The 19,113-nt window shown below is 42.5% G+C and overlaps 1 protein-coding gene across 1 annotated transcript in view; it reads right to left on the bottom strand.

Moving 5' to 3' along the window:
- Positions 1-569: 569 nt before the first annotated feature.
- LOC139274773 (short transient receptor potential channel 6-like) overlaps positions 570-19,113 on the bottom strand; it is a 277,996-nt gene continuing 259,452 nt past the window's right edge. Inside the window, exons 11-12 of the mRNA XM_070891460.1 lie at positions 5,639-5,714; positions 570-694 (exon numbers count right to left, since the gene is read on the bottom strand). Coding sequence (XP_070747561.1) covers positions 570-694; positions 5,639-5,714 — 201 coding nt within the window. The remainder of the gene's footprint in view (positions 695-5,638; positions 5,715-19,113) is intronic.

Genomic DNA, 19,113 nt, shown 5'->3' with positions numbered 1-19,113 from the left:
TTGCATTGCTTTTTTCCCACTTTCCCCCTTTCTCTCCCAGAGATGCTGACTCAAATCCCTGGTGAGTGAACGGCACAAAGTTGACAGCACAACTTGAATCTGCTGCTTTGCATCATTCTCAGCAGTACTGGCTTGAAACCAGATCCTGCAGTACAGAAATGCCCTACTTAATGTGAGGCAACATTATAATATAATTTTCTCATCAAAATATAGGCTAGCGTAGAGAAGGTGCAAAGCATTCCAGCCGCAGACATTGCTAAGAGATCTCCTTTATTGTAAAGAAAACATATATTTTACACACATTTTCATTGATTTATAAACATTTTAATACAATGTGTACCTCAGTCAGATAATATTATCTGATATGATAAAAACATTTCTGATATTATACAAATTATTGCGTAACTACTGCTTTGACTATGCACTCAATTCCGATTGGAATGTTCGTATCTAAATTAAATTTGGAACTATTGTAATAAACGTGCAAAATCTATCATTATAGTTACTGATTTGGTAAAGATTTGTTTAAGATACAATGTCACTACACTATTGTTTGCCTTCTAGTTGGACTACGCTCCCAATTTTTCTCCAAGCTGTCTGATCAATTCAGCCAGATCTTCTGTGTTTTGTGATTTCTCTTCAAGGAGTTCATATCGGAGACTTGAAATATCTTGTTTGATTTCCTTGAGTTCACCTTGAAAATAACAAGAAGCAAACTTATTAGTAAACTACATTGATAGAGAAGAAATTTTACAAAGGAATTGATTTTGAATGGAGGCTTTGGAATTAAGATAATAAGAAGACAAGATAAATGCAGTGTTGAATAAAAAATAACCTCTGTTCAGGACTAAAATTTACAAACATACGCTCCAGTTTTAAGAACCAAATATTGATATCAGTTATTCAATAAACTAACTGTACCCTGGTAACATAAAATAAAAGCCATCGTAATAACATGCAATCTACTTGACTATCCCTTTTAGACTAATCTATTAATTATTTTACTAGTTTGTCCTTTTGCTACTGTAAATACTATAAATCATATGTCTCGCACCTATGAAATCCCCACCTACCCCCACCCCTTGCCAAGTGATATTTATGGGGATATTGGAATTTATATTTTCTGCCATTTCTTTAAATAGTTAACAAGATGAAAGGAACTTTCTCCCAACAAGCTACTTGATGTAGAGTTTTTGGCTTTCTTCATTTTTACACTGTAGATTTATTTTGTTTCAAGTTTGGGGTGAATTTTGCGCTTATTAAGGTCAAATATATTAGTGCTGGGGAATGGGATTTTTTTTCACCGAATGTTAGCATTAAGTACTCCTAAGTCAGGTATAGTAGTATTAGATACAGATAAAATCTTACTCTACTCTTCCCCATCAATGTTCCAAAGTCCCAACCTCAGAATAACACTCCTACCTGCACCATTATGACACTTTCCCACTTCTCATATCAACCATCCTTTTGACTTCTCTGAGAACTATTTATGAGTTGTTTTGCTGTGGGCATTCCCACCTCTGAGTCAGAAGGTGAAGGATTCAAGTCCCACTCCAGACAGCCTCAATGAGTGGACACTACTACGATCTTTAAATACTGGGGTGACATCCAGCAGGGTGCTCACTTCTGGACGGAGTGACCATTTTCTCAGTGGTAATATTCCCGCCTCAGAGTCAGGAGGGTTACTATTGAGGAGTGTGGGTGCCCCCCCCCCCCCCACCACCAAAATTGTAAACAGTAGGTGGGGCTCTTTAGTCTTTGTTGCACCTCTCCTCGGAGAAAATACTCCAAATATAAAAGCCAACAAGGAAAACAACACGAAACAACCTCAGCTACTCTTTCCTAGTAAATGGCTCAAGAAGTCTCGTGTGTGTGACTTGAGTTGGGACCTTGGGCAAAACACAATGGACGAATTTATCTGCATTATCGGCATCAATAAAGTAGGCTTCTCTTCCCAAGCTTTGACCTGGAATTTCCTCACAGCTGTTCCCTCTCCACGATAAGTGTGGTGGAGACCTTGTTTAAATGGATAAACAGAGTTTTCGTCGTACTTCTGGTGAGGTTACGGCAACGAAGCAGGAGCAGTTGCAAGAAAATTCTCGGCCAGGCAGGAATTTTGCCTACCTTGGCAGGTCTGGTGTGGGCAGTGGCCATGGCAGGTCGCGACCCTGCTGCTAGCTCCATCCCGCTGCTGAAGACCAACTTATGTTAATAGGGCCTATTAAGCCCACCTAGCATGTTACTTGGCCCAATTAAATGGAACTGGTCTGGTGACGGCATTCATGATGCGTTTCAGCTGGGATCTTTAAAGAGACCATGGCCACGTGACATTTGAAGTTTCATCTAACACAGTGCTGTCAGTGCATTACAGCATTGGGGTGCTGCAAGCACTGACAATGACTGCATAGAGGCAGAGGGCTGCACCCAGGTCTTCCAATGACTATAGAGAGAGTCAGAGCACGCAGAGAGGTCATCTTCCTTTCCAATGGGCGGAAGATCCCAGGAGACCAAAGCAGCCTGCTAGCAGATTGCAGAGTAGGTCACAAGCAGGGCTGTAGTCAGGAGAACCTGGGTGCAGTGTTGCAAACATTTCAATTATCTCATTAGATCAGGAAACATTAGTACAAAGCCACACTCAACTTCATCCTGCTCTGCCTCATCACATCTCCATTACTCTGCCATCCCTACCCTACTCCTGCACATCCTTACTTACACCAATATACCTTGCACCTCCACCTATCTCTCTCTCTATCTACATTCTGTGGCTCAGTGGGTAACAAACTCACCTGAGTCAGAAGTTTGTGGGTTCAAGTCCCACTCCAGGGATTTGAGCACATAAATCTAGGTTGACACACTAGTGCAGTGCTGAGGCAGTGCTGCACTGTTGGAGTTGCCGCCTTTTATTTGAGACTTTAAACTGAGGCCCTGTCTGCTCCATCAGGTGGACGTAAAACATCCCATGGCATTATTTTGAAGAAGAGCAGGGGGGTTAACCGCCATGTCCTGGCCAATATATATCCCTCAATCAACATAACAAAAACAGATTATCTGGTCATTATCACATTGCTGTTTCGGGGGGCTTTCTATGCGCAAATTGGCTGCTGCGTTTCCCACATTACAACAGTGACTACACTGCAAAAGTACTTCATTGGCTGTAAAGCACTTTGAGATGTCCAGTCGTCATGAAAGGCATTATATGAATGTAAGTCTTTCTTTCTTTATTATCACATTCCCATCTCACTAGACACCCCTCACACTCATCCTTATCGTAATGCAATCATACCAACTAACAACACACAAGGGTAGCGACTTGGGTGTTTTATCCAATGCTTATGTAAAGTTTCTGTTAATGCAGTGTCAAACATAATTTTTTTAATTTTCAACACTTTCTGGTTTTGGACAGATTTGTGTGCACTTTTGGAAGTGGGTTAGTGAGTTGCAGTGAATGATGAGACATAATAGTACCCTCCGCAATGGTGATGAGTGTGAAAGGAATGGTTTGGGCATTGTAGGGATACTTTATAGTGCTGCTGTGGATTGGTGCCAAATTGGCACATCATGTGGCAGCCATATGAGAGTACAACAAAAAGTTAACGAAATCTGGCCAACCCTGGCCTCCCAGGCAGCAATGTGGCTGGGTGCTGATGCCCTCTGTGTGGAGAAGGTTGGTGATTGTGGAGAAGGTTGGTGTTGTTATTGGTGCTGCTGGCGGTGTTGGGGCTCATTGTGGTCAGATTCTAAGGACCAATGTGAGACAGTATAAACAGCACCCATGCTGATGGAATAGATGGCAGGTTGAAGTACAGATGACAGAAGCATTCTGTCAATGGTGGGAAAGTTCTTCCGATGAGGCGAGACTGGATGGAGAATTTGCTGGAAACACTTGCAGCCTGCAGAATCTGTGCTGGAAATGGTCTGAGCAACAGCTTCTGCCTGAGGAAAGTGATCATCTGTCAGGTGGGAGCTTTTATTGTAGATTTGATACTGTCAAGTAATCAACTGGAGCAATGGCCAAAGAACTCCCGCCTCAGGTTGACAGACGTGGTTCACGTGGCTATTCAGTTAAATTTTAAAAGTAAGTTAAAAAAAGCCTGTTAAGGGTCTGACAACTAGCTGTCAATCATCTCAATTGGGTTGTCGACTGCTGCCGGTTGGGTCGGCTCTGCAATGATAGACGTGCCTGGAGGAAAGGCGTGGCGGGGGGGGAGGGGGGAGCGGGATGTCAGCAGGTTATCGATCCATCCAACCTGCCACCGATCGAGCCCGCTACGACCCTGGAAAATTCCGGCCTTTATCTTTTTTAGTAACAATATAAAAAGGGGGGGGGGGGAAAGTTAATGTTTCAATTCAGCGGCACAAATTTTGTGGGAAGTGGAAAAATATTAAACTGTTGCAATTGGAGTGTCCTAATGTAGGGGCTGAGTCAAATTGTTGGGGTGGACAATGGTTCCTTGAAATCGCTCCTTAAAATCTACCTCTTTAACCAAGCTTTTGATCACTTTCCCTAATATCATTTCATGTGGCTTGGTATCAAATTTTGTCTCATTGCGTCCTATGGGATGGTTTACTGTGTTAAAGGCACAATATAAAAATGTTAAAAAGTAAGATTTCTACCTGTGATATACCTGACCTAGGAGTATTTGATGTTAAATTGATGAGAGTTTTTCATATCCCATTCCTAAATGGAGCCGTTACTCTATTTCAACAAATATAAATTTCTGGAAGACTGGTTAGTGTTTCACTTCCAGGGCCTTGGTTTAAATCGAGCCCGGGCTGATGAAATGAAGGCTTTCTGTCCCTACTAATTTTAAAGGTCAGACACAAAATGAATTTGTGCAGTCTCAACCCAGTGGGAGCAGATCGTCAGCACAGAATCTCACTCAATACTGCTGCGACTCAGTCACCAGTCTTCATCACACAGATAATTGATTTGGGAAATATAAATGTCACACTGATGCAACAATTCTCAAGAGTGCAGGGTTATGGCAGCTTGTTACCACAGAGGAGAGAGCTTTATTCTACAGCTATCCATGCTGCACTTTACCTGAGAGAGCTCAATTGTCAACAAAGTGGAAAAGTATTCCCTTCCTTAGTCCAATATATCATATAAGTACAATAAAATATACTCTAAAGAATTTTGAAAGAAATTATTTTAGAAGAAAAAGGCAGTGTTATTTATGTACACAAATATTTGTCCTGCTCCCTACAGTCCATGTTACTTTATTTTGCATAAATTTAGCCTGTTCTATTTTGTCAGATAAGAGGTGATATGTTCCAATATTGTTCCATGACTTAACCGTAACAAGATTTCCAAGCAAAAAAGATCCGAAGTGGAGCATGTTACTCAAAATAATAAATTATAAAACATTTTTTTAGACTAACAGTTCATAGGCTGCCAATTTGCAACCAAGTACTCTGGGTTTGGTATCACAGCTCGAATTTTGGAAGTTGATTGTTGAGTTCGAAAAAATTAAGAATTACTGTTGCAGTTTTGGTGGAACTGGAATGTTCTGAGCTGAATTTATCCATGGCAGCTTGTATTGAGAGGACTGTGTTGCCAAGATAAGCAGAAATTTGAATGTATATATGTCACAAATATATCAACCATTCCCATTACATGATCATGACTCTGACTTACCTTCATTGACTTCATCATTTTCCCTATCCATTTGTGCTTTCAGTACATATCTCTTGATGAGACGTTTCATTATTTTCTGCAGGTAAGAATTAAGGAACTTGTTATTGAACTATGAACTAGTGACATACACTGCACATGACAATCTGACGGCATAGCATCAAAATCTGACAGGTCATTGTTGTAGTTAGCCGGCTAACATACAAAGTTAGATTCTAAATACTGCATTTACAGGTTAGAAATAATAGGAGTCAAAGTTTTACTACAGCAATCATTTTCACTACATTCGTATTGCAGAACTAACCAGAAAGAGGTTGCACAATTCCAACTGCAGCTCCTAGTACAGTGAAAAACATCCCATTTATAATATAATCCAACGCCTTTCTAATTCAGGCAAATGACACAGGTATCAGAGACACATACCATTGAGGCAGACATCAAGACCCTGGAAACCTGCAATATGTTACGGATGACAGTGATAGGGAAAGGCAGGAATTTAGATGGGGCCCTGTTGCACTGGATCTTTATCCCATTAGACCTGCACTGTGGTTACCTGGGGGGAAGGGCAGCTCCTGCATTCACCGCTTTGACCGGCAGACCAACATGGATGGAAATCGAAATGGCAGGATTATGTCATCTACAACAATTCCCACCAGTCCTACTGACATGGTCTCCAATGTAGTGGAGGCCTTATATAGCAGACAGCATTTTCAGGAAGGCAGATGTGATGCCTGATCCTTAAAGGTCGGTTTCCTTCCAACACCTCACTGCAAACGGAATAGCTGTTGTAAACAGAAAACAGAGAGCTGGGATAAATGGATCATTTTCAGGTTGGCAAACTGTAACTAGTGGGGTGCCACAGGAATCAGTGCTGGGCCCTCAACTATTTACAATTTATATTAATGACTTGGATGAAGGGACTAAGTGTAATGTAGCCAAATTTGCTGATGATGCAAAGAGAGGTGGGAAAGCAAGTTGTGAGAAGGATGTAAAGAATCTACAAAGGGATATAGATAAGCTCAGTGAGTGGGCAAAAATTTGGCAGATGGAGTATAATGTCGAAAAATGTGAGGTTATCCACTTTGGTAGGAAAAATAAAAAAGCAAATTATTATTTAAATGGGGAGCGATTACAAAATGCTGCAGTACAGAGGGATCTGGGGGTTCTTGTACATGAAATGCAAAAAGTTAGTATGCAGGTACAGCAAGTAATTAAGAAGGCAAATGGAATGTTGGTCTTTATTGCAAGGGGGATAGAGTGTAAAAGCAGCAAAGTCCTGCTCCAACTGTACAGGGTGTTGCTAAGACCACATTTGAAGTACTGCATACAGTTTTGATCTCCTTATTTAAGGAATGATATACTTGCATTGGAGGCAGTTCAGAGAAGTTTCACGAGGCTGATTCCTGAGATGAAGGGGTTGTCATATGAAGAAAGGTTGAGCAGGTTGGACCTATATTCATTGGAGTTTAGAAGAATGAGAGGTGATCTTATTCAAATGTATAAGATTCTGACGGGGCTTGACAGGGTAGATGTAGAGAGGATGTTTCCCCTCAGAGGGGAATCTAGAACTAGGGGGCATAGTTTCAGAATAAGGAGTCGCTCATTTAAAACAGAAAAGAGGAATCGTGGCTAACAACAGAAGTTAAAGATAGTATTAGATCAAAGGAAGAGGCTTATGATGTTGCCAAAAAGAGCAAAAAGCCTGACGATTGGGAGGATTTTAGAATTCAGCAAAGGAGGACCAAGACATTATAAATAAAGGGAAAATAGAATATGAGAGCAAACTATTGAGATACATAAAAAGACTGTAAAAGCTTCTATAGGTATGTAAAATCAAAAAATTTAGCAAAAGTAAACGTGGGTCCCCTACAGGCTGAGACAGGAGAAATTATAATGGAGAATAAGGAAATGGCAGAAAAATTAAACAAATACTAGGGGGTGGAAACTCATTTGTGCCTCATTTGGGGCGGTAACCCAGGCAGAGCGATATTTTTAGCTTGAAAAGATTTGTGCCTCCTGTCCAAAAATTCGTCAGAATCGGTCAAAGAACTGACAGAGGTGATAAATCAGCCATTGCACACCAGAGCTGGGGAGGGCCATAACGAAAGTTTGGTCAGTAAATTTGGCAGATCCCTTGCACATGCGCAGAACTCAGAGTTAGATCCCGGGAAAAGCTGAGTATTAAAGGCACGGCATAATAATGTATCCATTAAAGTTTTCAAAATCATTTGTTTTCAACCTGCACTGTTATGTCTGTCAGTCGCTGAAAACTCAGAGGGTCACGCACCGTGCTATGTGTAAACATTGTACTGTATGTGATCTCCGAGGGAAGCACTTCCTCTTCTCTTTAAGTAATCACCAGTTAATGACTTTGCAAGCCTTTCCAGACGTTGTTCTTGGTGGCTGCTAAATAAGGTGACCACACTAAATTTACCCACCGGGGAGCAAGCATGGACGTTGCACCAGAATTGACATCAGGATCGCACTGATCGTCAGCAGCAAGACGCTACTGGTTTGCGACCCGTGAGCCTCTAATGAATTTTCGGTCATCAAGCTAAAACTTGCGCTCCCAGTCAGTAACCTCTTACGCTCCCATTGACTTCCTAACTGAGGTGTCAGGCAACCGAAAATACAGCCCAAATTTGTGTCTGAAAATAGTGGAGTACCAAGGGTCTAGGAACTGAGAATGAGGAACTGAAAGAAATTGGTATGAGTAAAAAAATAGTACTGGAGAAATTATTAAGACTGAAAGCCATTAATTCCCCATGACCTGATGGTCCACATCCTAGGGTTTTGAAGGAGGTGGCTATAGAGATAGTGGATGCATTTGGTTGTCATGTTTCAAACTTCCATAGATCTCTAGAATGGTCCCCACAATTTGGAAGGTAGCTAATGTATTTAAGAAAAGAGGGAGAGAAAATGGGGAGTTATCCTGACAGTAGTAGGGAAAATATTAGAATCTATTATTAAGGATGCGGTAACAGGGCACTTAGAAAATAATAATAGGATTGTGCAGATTCAACACGGATTTATGAAAGGGAAATCATGTTTGACAAATCTGTTAAGAGTTTTTTCAGGTTGTAACTAACAGAATAGATAAGACGGGGACCAGTAGATGTGTCCTATTTAGATTTTCAGAAGGCATTCAATAAGGCGCCCCCCCAAGAAGTTATTGAACAAAATGAGGGCTCATGGGATGGGGTTAATGTACTAGCATGGATTCAGGATTGGTTCACGGACAGAAAACAGAGAGTAGGAATAAACAGTCAAATTTTGGGTGGCAGGCTGTAACTAGTGGGGTGTTGCAAGGATCATAAGAATATAAGAACATAAGAAATAGGAGCAGGAGTAGGCCATTTGGCCCCTCGAACCTGCTCCGCTATTTAATAAAATCATGGCTGATCTGATCATGGACTCAGCTCCACTTCCCTGCCCACTCCCCATAACCCTTTACTCCCTTACCGCTCAAAAATCTGTCTACCTCTGCCTTAAATATATTCAATGACCCAGCCTCCACAGCTCTCTGGGGCAGAGAATTCCACAGATTTACAACCCTCTGAGAGAAGAAATTCCTCCTCATCTCAGTTTTAAATGGGCGGCCCCTTATTCTGAGACTATGGGCTAGAATTTCCAGTGGTTCATCGCCCGGTTTCTCGGCGGTATTGGCCGTTTTGGGCGAGAACCGGGTCATCAAAATATTCCCCAGCTGAGTTATACCGGCGGTGTTGAAATACCGCTGGGGAGTGGACTGCCGGTGTGCACCGTCCACAGATCGCCATGGCGTGATTTTTGGCTCAGCGGTAACCCGTAGGTAAACATAAAATAAAACGCCCATGAGAATCAGCAGAGCTGGGCAGTCGGTGAGTAGCCCTACAAGAAAAAGGTAAGTAGTTGGTTTTTTACTAATTATTTAAAAATTCTCTGCTGGTGATTTAAGTGAAAAGGGTCCTGAGAATATTTTTATGGTTTTTTATTTTAAGTTTTTTGAAAAAATATTTTTTGTGTTTTTTGCTCAACCCTCAGCCTCAATGTAAATTTTTAGTAAAGTTATTAATTATCGCCCATTTTCTTTAAGACCGCCCAATCAACCCAAGATTCCATTTTTTCGCCTAGAATCGGGGTGCAACGCCCATTTTTTTCACTGGGCGGATTTATTTCTTTTTTAGGGGGAATTTTTCGCCAGCGATAATCTTGGGAATTTTAGCGGTCTTTTGGGCGGCAATCAGGCACTGGCTGATGGTTTGGAAATTCTAGCCCACTATCCCCCAGTTTTAGTTTCCCCTATGAGTGAAAATATCCTCTCTGCATCCACCTTATCGAGCCCCCTCATTATCTTATGTGATTTGATAAGATCACCTCTCATTCTTCTGAACTCCAATGAGTATAGGCCCAACCTACTCAACCTATCTTCATAATTCAACCCCCTTATCTTTGGTGCTTGGGCCCCAGCTATTCACAATCTATATCAATGGTTTGGATGAGGGGACCAAATGTAATTTATCCAAGTTTTCTGATGATACAAAGCTAGGTGGGAATGTAAGTTATGAGGAGGATGCAACGAGACTTCAAGAGATTATAGACAAGCTAAATGAGTGGGCAAGTACATGGCAAATGAAATATAATGTGTAGAAATGTGAAGTTATCCACTTTGGTAGAAAAAATAGAGAAGCAGAACATTTTTTTAATTATGAGAGATTGGGAAATGTTGTTGTTCAGAGGGACCTGGGTGCCCTTGTACAAGAATCATGAAAAGTTAACATGCAGATATAGCAAGCAATTAAGAAAGCAAATGGTATGTTAGCCTTTATTACAAGAGAATTTGAGTATCAGAGTAAAGACGTCTTACTGCAATTATATAGAGCCCACACCGCCTCCAGTGCGCCAATGCAGCCTTCGACCGCCTGAGGAAAAGAGTGTTCGAAGACCAGGCCCTCAAATCTACCACCAAGATCATGGTCTACAGGGCTGTAGTAATACCCGCCCTCCTGTATGGCTCAGAGGCATGGATGATGTACAGAAGACACCTCAAGTTGCTGGAGATATATCACCAACGATGCCTTCACATGATCCTACAAATCCCCTGGGAGGACAGGCGCACCAACATCAGTGTCCTCGTCCGGGCTAACATCCCCAGCATTGAAGCACTGGCCACATAGTTTGCATGCCAGACATGAGACTCCCAAAGCAAGTGCTCTATGCGGAGCTCCTTTACGGCAAACGAGCCAAAGATGGGCAGCGGAAACGTTACAAGGACACCCTCAAAGCCTCCCTGAAAAAATGCGACATCACCACTGACACCTGGGAGTTCCTGGTCAAAGGTCGCCCTAAGTGGAGGAAGTGCATCCGGGAGGGCGCTGAGCACCTCGAGTCTCAACGCCGAGAGAGTGCAGAAATCAAGCGCAGGCAGCGGAAAGAGCATGCGGCAAACCAGTCTCACCCACCCCTTCCCTCAATGACTATTTGTCCCACCTGTGACAGATTCTATGGCTCTCGAATTGGACTGTTCAGCCACCAAAGAACTCACTTCCAGAGTGGAAGCAAGTCTTCCTCGATTCCGAGGGACTGCCCTGGTGAGAACATACCTGGAGTATTGTGTACAGTTTTGGTCTCCTTACCTGAGGAAGGATATACTTGCCATTGAGGGAGTGCACCAAATATTTGCCAGACTGATTCCTGGGATGGGGCATTGTCCTATGAGGAAAGATTGAGTAGCCTAGGCCTATATTCTCTAGAGTTTAGAAGAATGAGAGGTAATCTCAATGAAACATACAACATTCTTACAGGGCTTGACAGGGTAGATGCAGGGAGGATGTTTCCTCTAGCTGAGGAGTCTAGAACCATGGCTCACAGTCTCAGAATAAGGGGTCGGCCATTTAGGACTAAGATGAGGAGAAACTTCTTCACTCAGAGGGTGGTGAATCTTTGGAATTCTCTACCTCAGAGGGCAGTGGAGGCTTAGTCTTTGAGTATATTCAAGACAGAGATTGATAGACTTTTGGATATTAAGGGAATCAAGGGATATGGGGATAGTGCAGGAAGGTGCAGTTGAGGTAGAAGATCAGCCATGATCTCAATGAATGGCGGAACAGCATCGAGGGGCTGAATGGCCTACTCCTGCTCCTAATTCTTATGTTCTTATCACACAACAGTTGCACATTAATGGAGTAGAAGCCCTTATGATTCATGTATTAATGTGTAATGTTGATCAGGGCCAGGGTGGTCCCCTAGACAAGTTTTGATTTCTCAAGGGAGCCATGGAAGAATTTCTCACCCTCCCCACATTTGGCCTGGTTTTATCTGTCCTTCTGCCTCTCCCAGGAGATTAGATGTCTCTGGGTGGGGTAGGGAGTATATGCATTGTGATGCACGAGGCAGTAACTACAAGCATTTTCAAATCCAAGTCAATAAACCCATAAGCATAGAAAAACGTCTCCAAAAGTTCTCTACAGCTTTACCCAAGAGCAGCTGAGGGTTCCTTTGAAATGGCAGCCTTAGTACTTGTGCCACCCATGGATGGCGGGCAGGCATTAGTTAGGTGGTGAGGTCACAAAATGATGTCAGTGTCATAATGACATCACTTGACCCCAATTTAGACTTATTCAGGAGATGCCCACCTGTTTTATATGAGAGCTCCAGCCAGCAGGATTAATGTTGTCTAGAAGATCAGCTGTAAATGCAGTGATAACTGCGGACATTTAATTTTCCATCTCCTACCACTCTATTTTTCATCACATTTGGGGATAAGGGGTTTATGAAAATTGGCCCGTTATCGTTTATTCCAGGTTCATTTCTATCCAGAGAGCCTCTTAAAACCACACAGTCTAAAATCCCATTCACCCTGCTGCTGTCCCACTGATACGATGATGAACTGTGCTGATCATCGAAAGAAATGATATTAGCCCATATCTCCAATGGCTGTGCTGCCTTACAGGGCAATATAATTACTTGCGACCAGAGGCAGCCATATTTTCTTGCTAGGGCAGAGGGGATGGCTGAACTGCAGTACAGGTCTGCAAAGTGGTTATCCTGTCACTAACCAGCAAAAACTTTTACCTGGCCACAATGGAATGTAGTTGCCCCCAGTAAAAGGTCACTGTACCTGATTTTCTTGGGAAGAGCACCCAGAGACAACTCATTCTCCTGGGGCTAAACACAGGAAAACGTTTTAGAGACCCATGGTGCCCTAGGATTTCTGGGACTACTCCTAAGGGGCTGTAGACTGCCTGCACCTGCAGTAGATGCAGGCGTAGCTAGTAATTTAAATGAGGTGGGAGCGAGTGTTCCTGGCCCTCTCTTATCATTTTGCTCTTTGTGTGCCATGGAGAATCCATTCTGAGGGGCAGAAGTAGCCAAGGGCCCCAACCATGGCAAGCATTTCTGCTGCTCCAGGCCTGGAAAAGCAACCAACTTTCCTGCCCCACTTTCAGGTGCTGGGCCTTGCTATGACGTGGGCCTGCAATGACAAGGTACAACTTAGCCATCCAAATAACTTGCCTCCCGAGGCCTGGACAGGTGCAGCAAACTGTATCTGCCCAATGGCCAGAGAGAGGCAAGCAGGAAAATCAGCCCCATTGTTTGTGATTTTAAAACAACTACGTGTGCATAAGACCACACATACATATTTAAATATGGAATTGAAGTTGCAGAAACAGCTTTATAATTTAAGAGAGCCATCTTTAATACATTAGGAGCGCTGGTCCGTTTTGCATATTGCTTTCTGAAGTAGGTCTGCAACATAAAGGTAGCATTAAAATAACCAAAACACACAATGCATTGCTCTTTCTACATTTGAAACAGATTAACAACAATCGGGATTACAAGTTTTAAAACCTAATAAAGGTAAACAATTTTGTTGCAATTTCTCAAGATAATCTTATATAACTGTAATAAAATATCATGGGGAGAGATTCGGATTTAAAGTGAACAAACGGGGAGAGATCATAAGAAAGAGTAAGGCTTTCCTAAAAATGTAATTTGTCTACCATTAAATAGTAGGCTTAAAAAGGCTTCAAAGTTAACTATATCATATTTTTGCAACAGACTGAAGGTGTTCTCAAAGTCATTAAATTGAGAAAGATTTACAGCCTTTCCCATTTCTTTTTCAATTCACACTTTGAAGTGAAAGCAGTTCCACCTGGTTGTACAATTATGCCGCAGATCACGGTAACCTAGCATGCTCATTTTGCAACAAGGTTAGTCAGACTTCTTATTACAGAATGTCTTCTTACAGAAGTAGTTGTGTAATGTCCTGGACTTTTGATGTTCTGGAGCTTTGCAGAACAGATTTCACAATAATGGCAGCCACAGAGAAAAATCTTGCATTTGTTTGAAAGTTCTGACTTCATGTCTGGCTTCAAAACTTACCCAATGTCTGGGGAAAGAGTGTACAAGCCAATACCTGCCAAACTGCACTGCTGGCCTGAGCAGGCAATCTGAACACTTAGCCTGCTTCTGGCTGCAAGCGCCTAGAGGTGGTAATACTGGCAGCATTTATATTTACCATCAGCACTGACCCAGAGGAGCCTGGGAAAATCACCTCTTGGGGTAGTGCTTCATTACTCCAGAGGCAACAAATATGCTGCATTTATATTACAATCCAAATATCAATCCAGATCCAGAGATGACAGGGGGGAGGAAGGAGGCGAGATCACAGGTAGGAAGAGTGTGGATGGAGGGGTGAGATGGTGGTCACGGGCAGGGCATGGGGGGGGAGAGATCATGGGGTGGACAGAGCGTGGACGGAGGGACGAGATGGTGGTTACCGGTGGGGGGGGGGAGGTGTGCGGTGGGGAGAGATCACGGGTTGAGCAGAGCATGGATGGAGGGACGAGATGGTAGTCAAGGGGGTGGAGGAGAGCAAACATGGGGGTGGGGGGGGGGAGATTGAGGACAATTGGAGATTGCAGGGGTGTTGCTGATTGTGGAGCGTCATAGGAAGAGACGGGGTTAGGAGATCATGGAGGTGAGGGGTCGGACAGATCGCAAGAGGGTTTACAGGGTAGCTTGTTGTGCCAGGGGGAAATACTCCTGCTCCTCCTGGCACACAGCAGTCCAGTAAACATAAGAACAGAAGAACATAACAGAAAACAGAGAGTCAGGATAAATGGTTCATTCTCAGGTTGGTAATCAGTAACTAGTGGGGTGCTGCAGGGATCAGTGCTGGGATCCCAACTATGCACAATCTATACTAACGACTTGGATGAAGGGATCGGTGTAATGTAGCCAAGTTTGCTGACGATATAAAGATAGGAGGAAAAGCAATGTGTGAGGAGGACACAAAAAACTTGCAAAAGGATATAGACAGATTAAGTGAGTGGGCAAAAATTTGGCAGATGAAGTGTAATGTTGGAAAGTGTGAGGTTATGCACTTTGGCAGAAAAAAATCGAAGAGCAAGTTATTATTTAAATGGAGAAGTATTGCAAATTGCTGAAGTACACCGGGACCTGGGGATCCTGGTGCATGAAACACAAAAGGTTAGCATGCAAGTACAGCAAATGATCAGGAAGGCCAATGCAATGTTGGCCATTATTGCAAAGGGGATGGAATATAAAAGCAGGGAAGTCTTGCTACAGTTATACAGGGTATTGGTGAGGCCACACCTAGAGTACTGCGTATAGTTTTGGTCTCCATATTTAAGAAAGAAGACACTTGTTTTGAAGGCAGTTCAGAGAAGGTTGACTAGGTTGAATCCGGAGACGAGGGGGTTGACTTATGAGGAAAGGTTCAGTAAGTTGGGTCTCTACTCATTGGAATTCAGAAGAATGAGAGGTGATCTCATCAAAACGTATAAGATTATGAGGGGGCTTGACAAGGTGGATGCAGAAAGGATGTTTCCACTGATAGGGGAGACTAGAACTAGGGGGCATAATCTTAGAATAAGGGGCCACCCATTTAAAACTGAGATGAGGAGGAATTTCTTCTCTCAGAGGGTTGTAAATCAGTGGAATTCGCTGCCTCAGAGAGGTGTGGAAGCTGGGTCATTGAATAAATTTAAGACAGAAATAGACAGTTTCTTAACCAATAAGGGAATAAGGGTTATGTGGAGCAGGCAGGGAAGTGGAGCTGAGTCCATGATCAGATCGGCCAGGATCGTATTAAATGGTGGAGCAGACTGCTCCTATGGAGAAGTAGGCCATTTGGCCCCTCGAGCCTGCTCCATCATTCAATAAGATCATGGCTGATCTGATCATGGACTCAGCTCCACTTCCCTGACCGCTCCCCATAACCATTTACTCCCTTATCGCTCAAAAATATGTCTAACTCTGCCTTAAATATATTCAATGACCCAGTCTCCACAGCTCTCTGGGACAAAGAATTCCATAGATTTACAATCCTCTGAGAGAAGAAATTCCTCCTTATCTCAGTTTTAAATGGGCGGCCCCTTATTCTGAGACTATATCCCCTAGTTTTAGTTTCCCCTATGAGTGGAAATATCCTCTCTGCATCCACCTTGTCGAGCCCCCCTCATTATCTTATATATTTCAATAAGATCACCTCTCATTCTTCTGAACTCCAATGAGTAAAGGTCCAACCAACTCAACCTATCTTTATAAGTCAAACCCTCATCTCCAGAATCAACCTCATGAATCTTCTCTGAACTGCCTCCAATGCAAGTATATCCTTTCTTAAATATGGAGACCAAAGCTGTACACAGTATTCTAGGTGTGGCCTCACCCATACCCTGTGCAGTTGTAGCTGGACTTCTCGGCTTTTATACTTTATCCCCCTTGCAATAAAGGCCAACATTCCATTTGCCTTCCTGATTACTTGCTGTACCTGCATACTAACTTTTTGTGTTTCATGCACAAGAATCCCTAGGTCCCTCTGTACTGCAGCACTTTACAATTTTTCTCCATTTAAATTATAATTTGCTTTACTATTTTTTCTGCCAAAGTAGATAACATCACATTTTCCCACATTATACTCCATCTGCCAAAATTTTGCACACTCACTTAACCTATCTATATCCCTTTGCAGATTTGTTGTGTCCTCCTCACAATTTGCTTTCCCACCCATCTGTGTATCATCAGCAAACTTGGCTACATTACACTCAGTCCCTTCATCCAAGTCATTAATATAGATTGTAAATAGAAGAGAACCCAACTCCGATCCCTGCGGCACCCCACTAGTTACTGTTTGCCAACCGGGAAATGACCCATTTATTCCGACTCTCTGTTTTCTGTTAGTTAGCCAATCCTCTATCCATGCTAAAATATTACCCCCAACCCCATGAACTTTTATCTTGTACAGTAACCTCTTATGTGGTACCACATCGAATGCCTTCTGGAAATCCAAATACACCACATCCACTAGTTCCCCCTTATCCATCCTGCTCATTATATCCTCAAAGAACTCCAGCAAATTTGTCAAACATGATTTCCCTTTCATAAAACCATGCTGCTTCTGCTTGATTGAATTATGCTTTTCCAAATGTTCTGCTACTGCTTCCTTAATAATGGACTCCAGCATTTTCCCAACGACCGATATAGGCTAATTGGTCTATAGTTTCCTGCTTTTTGTCTGCCTCCATTTTCAAATAGGGGAGTTACATTTGTGATTTTCCAATCCACTGGGACCGCCCCAGAATCCATGGAATTTTGGTAGATTACAACCAATGCATCCACTATCTCTGCAGCCACTTCTTTTAAGACCCTAGGATGTAAGCCATCAGATCCAGGGAACTTGTCCGCCTTTAGTCCCATTAATTTACAGAGTACTTCTTCATTAGTGATAGTGATTGTATTAAGTTCCTCCCTCCCTATAGCCCCTTGATTATCCACTATTGGGATATTTTTAGTGTCTTCTACCATGAAGACTGATACAAAATATTTGTTCAACGTCTCTGCCATTTCCCTGTTCTCCATTATTAATTCCCCAGGGGACCAACATTTACTTCAGCCACTCTTTTCCTTTTTATATACATGTAGAAACTCTTACTATCTGTTTTCATATTTCATGCCAGTTTACTTTCATAATCTATTTTCCCTCTCTTTATTATTTTTTTAGTTGTTCTTAACTGGCTTTTAAAAGTTTCCCAATCCTCTGGCCTCCCATTAGTCTTGGCCACATTGTATGCCCTTGTTTTCAATTTGATACCATCCCTTATTTCCTTAGTTAGCCACGGATGGTTATCTCTTCTCTTATAGTCTTTCCTTCTTATTGGGATATATTTTTGTTGCGAGTTATGAAGTATCTCCTAAATGTCTGCCACTGCTCATCAACCGTCCCACACTTTAATCTATTTTCCCTGTCCACTTTAGCCAACTCTGCCCTCATACCTTAGTAATCTCCTTTATTTAAGCTTAGGACACTGATTTGAGAACCAACTTTCTCACCCTCCAACTGAATTTGAAATCCAACCATGTTATGGTCACTCATTCCTCGAGAATCCTTTACTAGGAGATAATTTATTAATCCTGCCTCTTTACACAGTACTACATTTAAGAAAGCCTGCTCCCTGGTTGGTTCCGCAATGTACCATTCAAGGAAACTATCCCAGATACACTCTATGAACTCTTCCTCAAGGCTACCCTGGCCAATTTGCTTTGTCCAATCAATATGAAGGTTAAAATCGCCCATAATTATTGCTGTTCATTTTTTACAAGCCTCCATTATTTCTTGATTTATACTCTGTCCAACAGTGTAGCTGCTGTTAGGGGGCCTATAGACTATGCCCACCAGTGACTTTTTCCCCTTATTATTCCTTATCTCCATCCAAACTGATTCAAAATCTTGATTCTCTGAGCCAATATCGTGTCTCACTAATGCACTGATCTCATCCTTTATTAACAGTGCCACCCCACCTTACCTTATGGATCCAGCCCTTCTCGACACTCGGGAGCTCGGGAAACCCAAACGACATGAGTTAAAAGTAGAAAGCATGTTAAAATGGAGGCGTGAAGCCTGCTTAAAAGCTTTCAATGACCGACCCACCTCCCACCTCCTGAGATCAGATAGGTCACCCGCACCACCCCCCCACCCATCCCACCTCCGTTAAAACCAGAAGTGGGCGGGTTTGAGGAGTGTTGTGTTCAACCCGACCCAAACCCAACCATTTTTAGGGGTTAAAATTATTCCCATGGTAACAGTTTCAGGCAGGAGACGTTTGGTTCATTTAATCCATCTATTCGCAGTATTCTCTTAAGTGTATTTCTAATAATCTTGAATCCTATTTGTTGATAAAAACTGTCTAGTTCCTTCTTTGAAATTATTAAGGTTTTTTGTGCCACCACCCACGGTAGTAACCTATTTCTTTTTCAAAGCATAGCCAGATAGGCGCCATTTATAAATGCCATGGTTACAATGCAATAGCCTTAAATAACCAAAACAATACCTTGGACCTGGCTATGCCAAATCCTTCTTTAAATCCACATCCCCCATCTTTTGGATGAAACGTGAATTTGATGCCCCATGGATGAAAAAGATCCCACGGCACTATTCGAAAAAGAACAAGGGAATTCGCCAGGTATCCTGGCCA

The sequence above is a fragment of the Pristiophorus japonicus genome, chromosome 10, assembly GCF_044704955.1.
Source record: "Pristiophorus japonicus isolate sPriJap1 chromosome 10, sPriJap1.hap1, whole genome shotgun sequence".
Classification (NCBI taxonomy): Eukaryota; Metazoa; Chordata; class Chondrichthyes; family Pristiophoridae; genus Pristiophorus; species Pristiophorus japonicus.
Note: the sequence above shows the minus strand (reverse complement) of the source record. Positions and strands in the feature narration are given on the sequence as shown.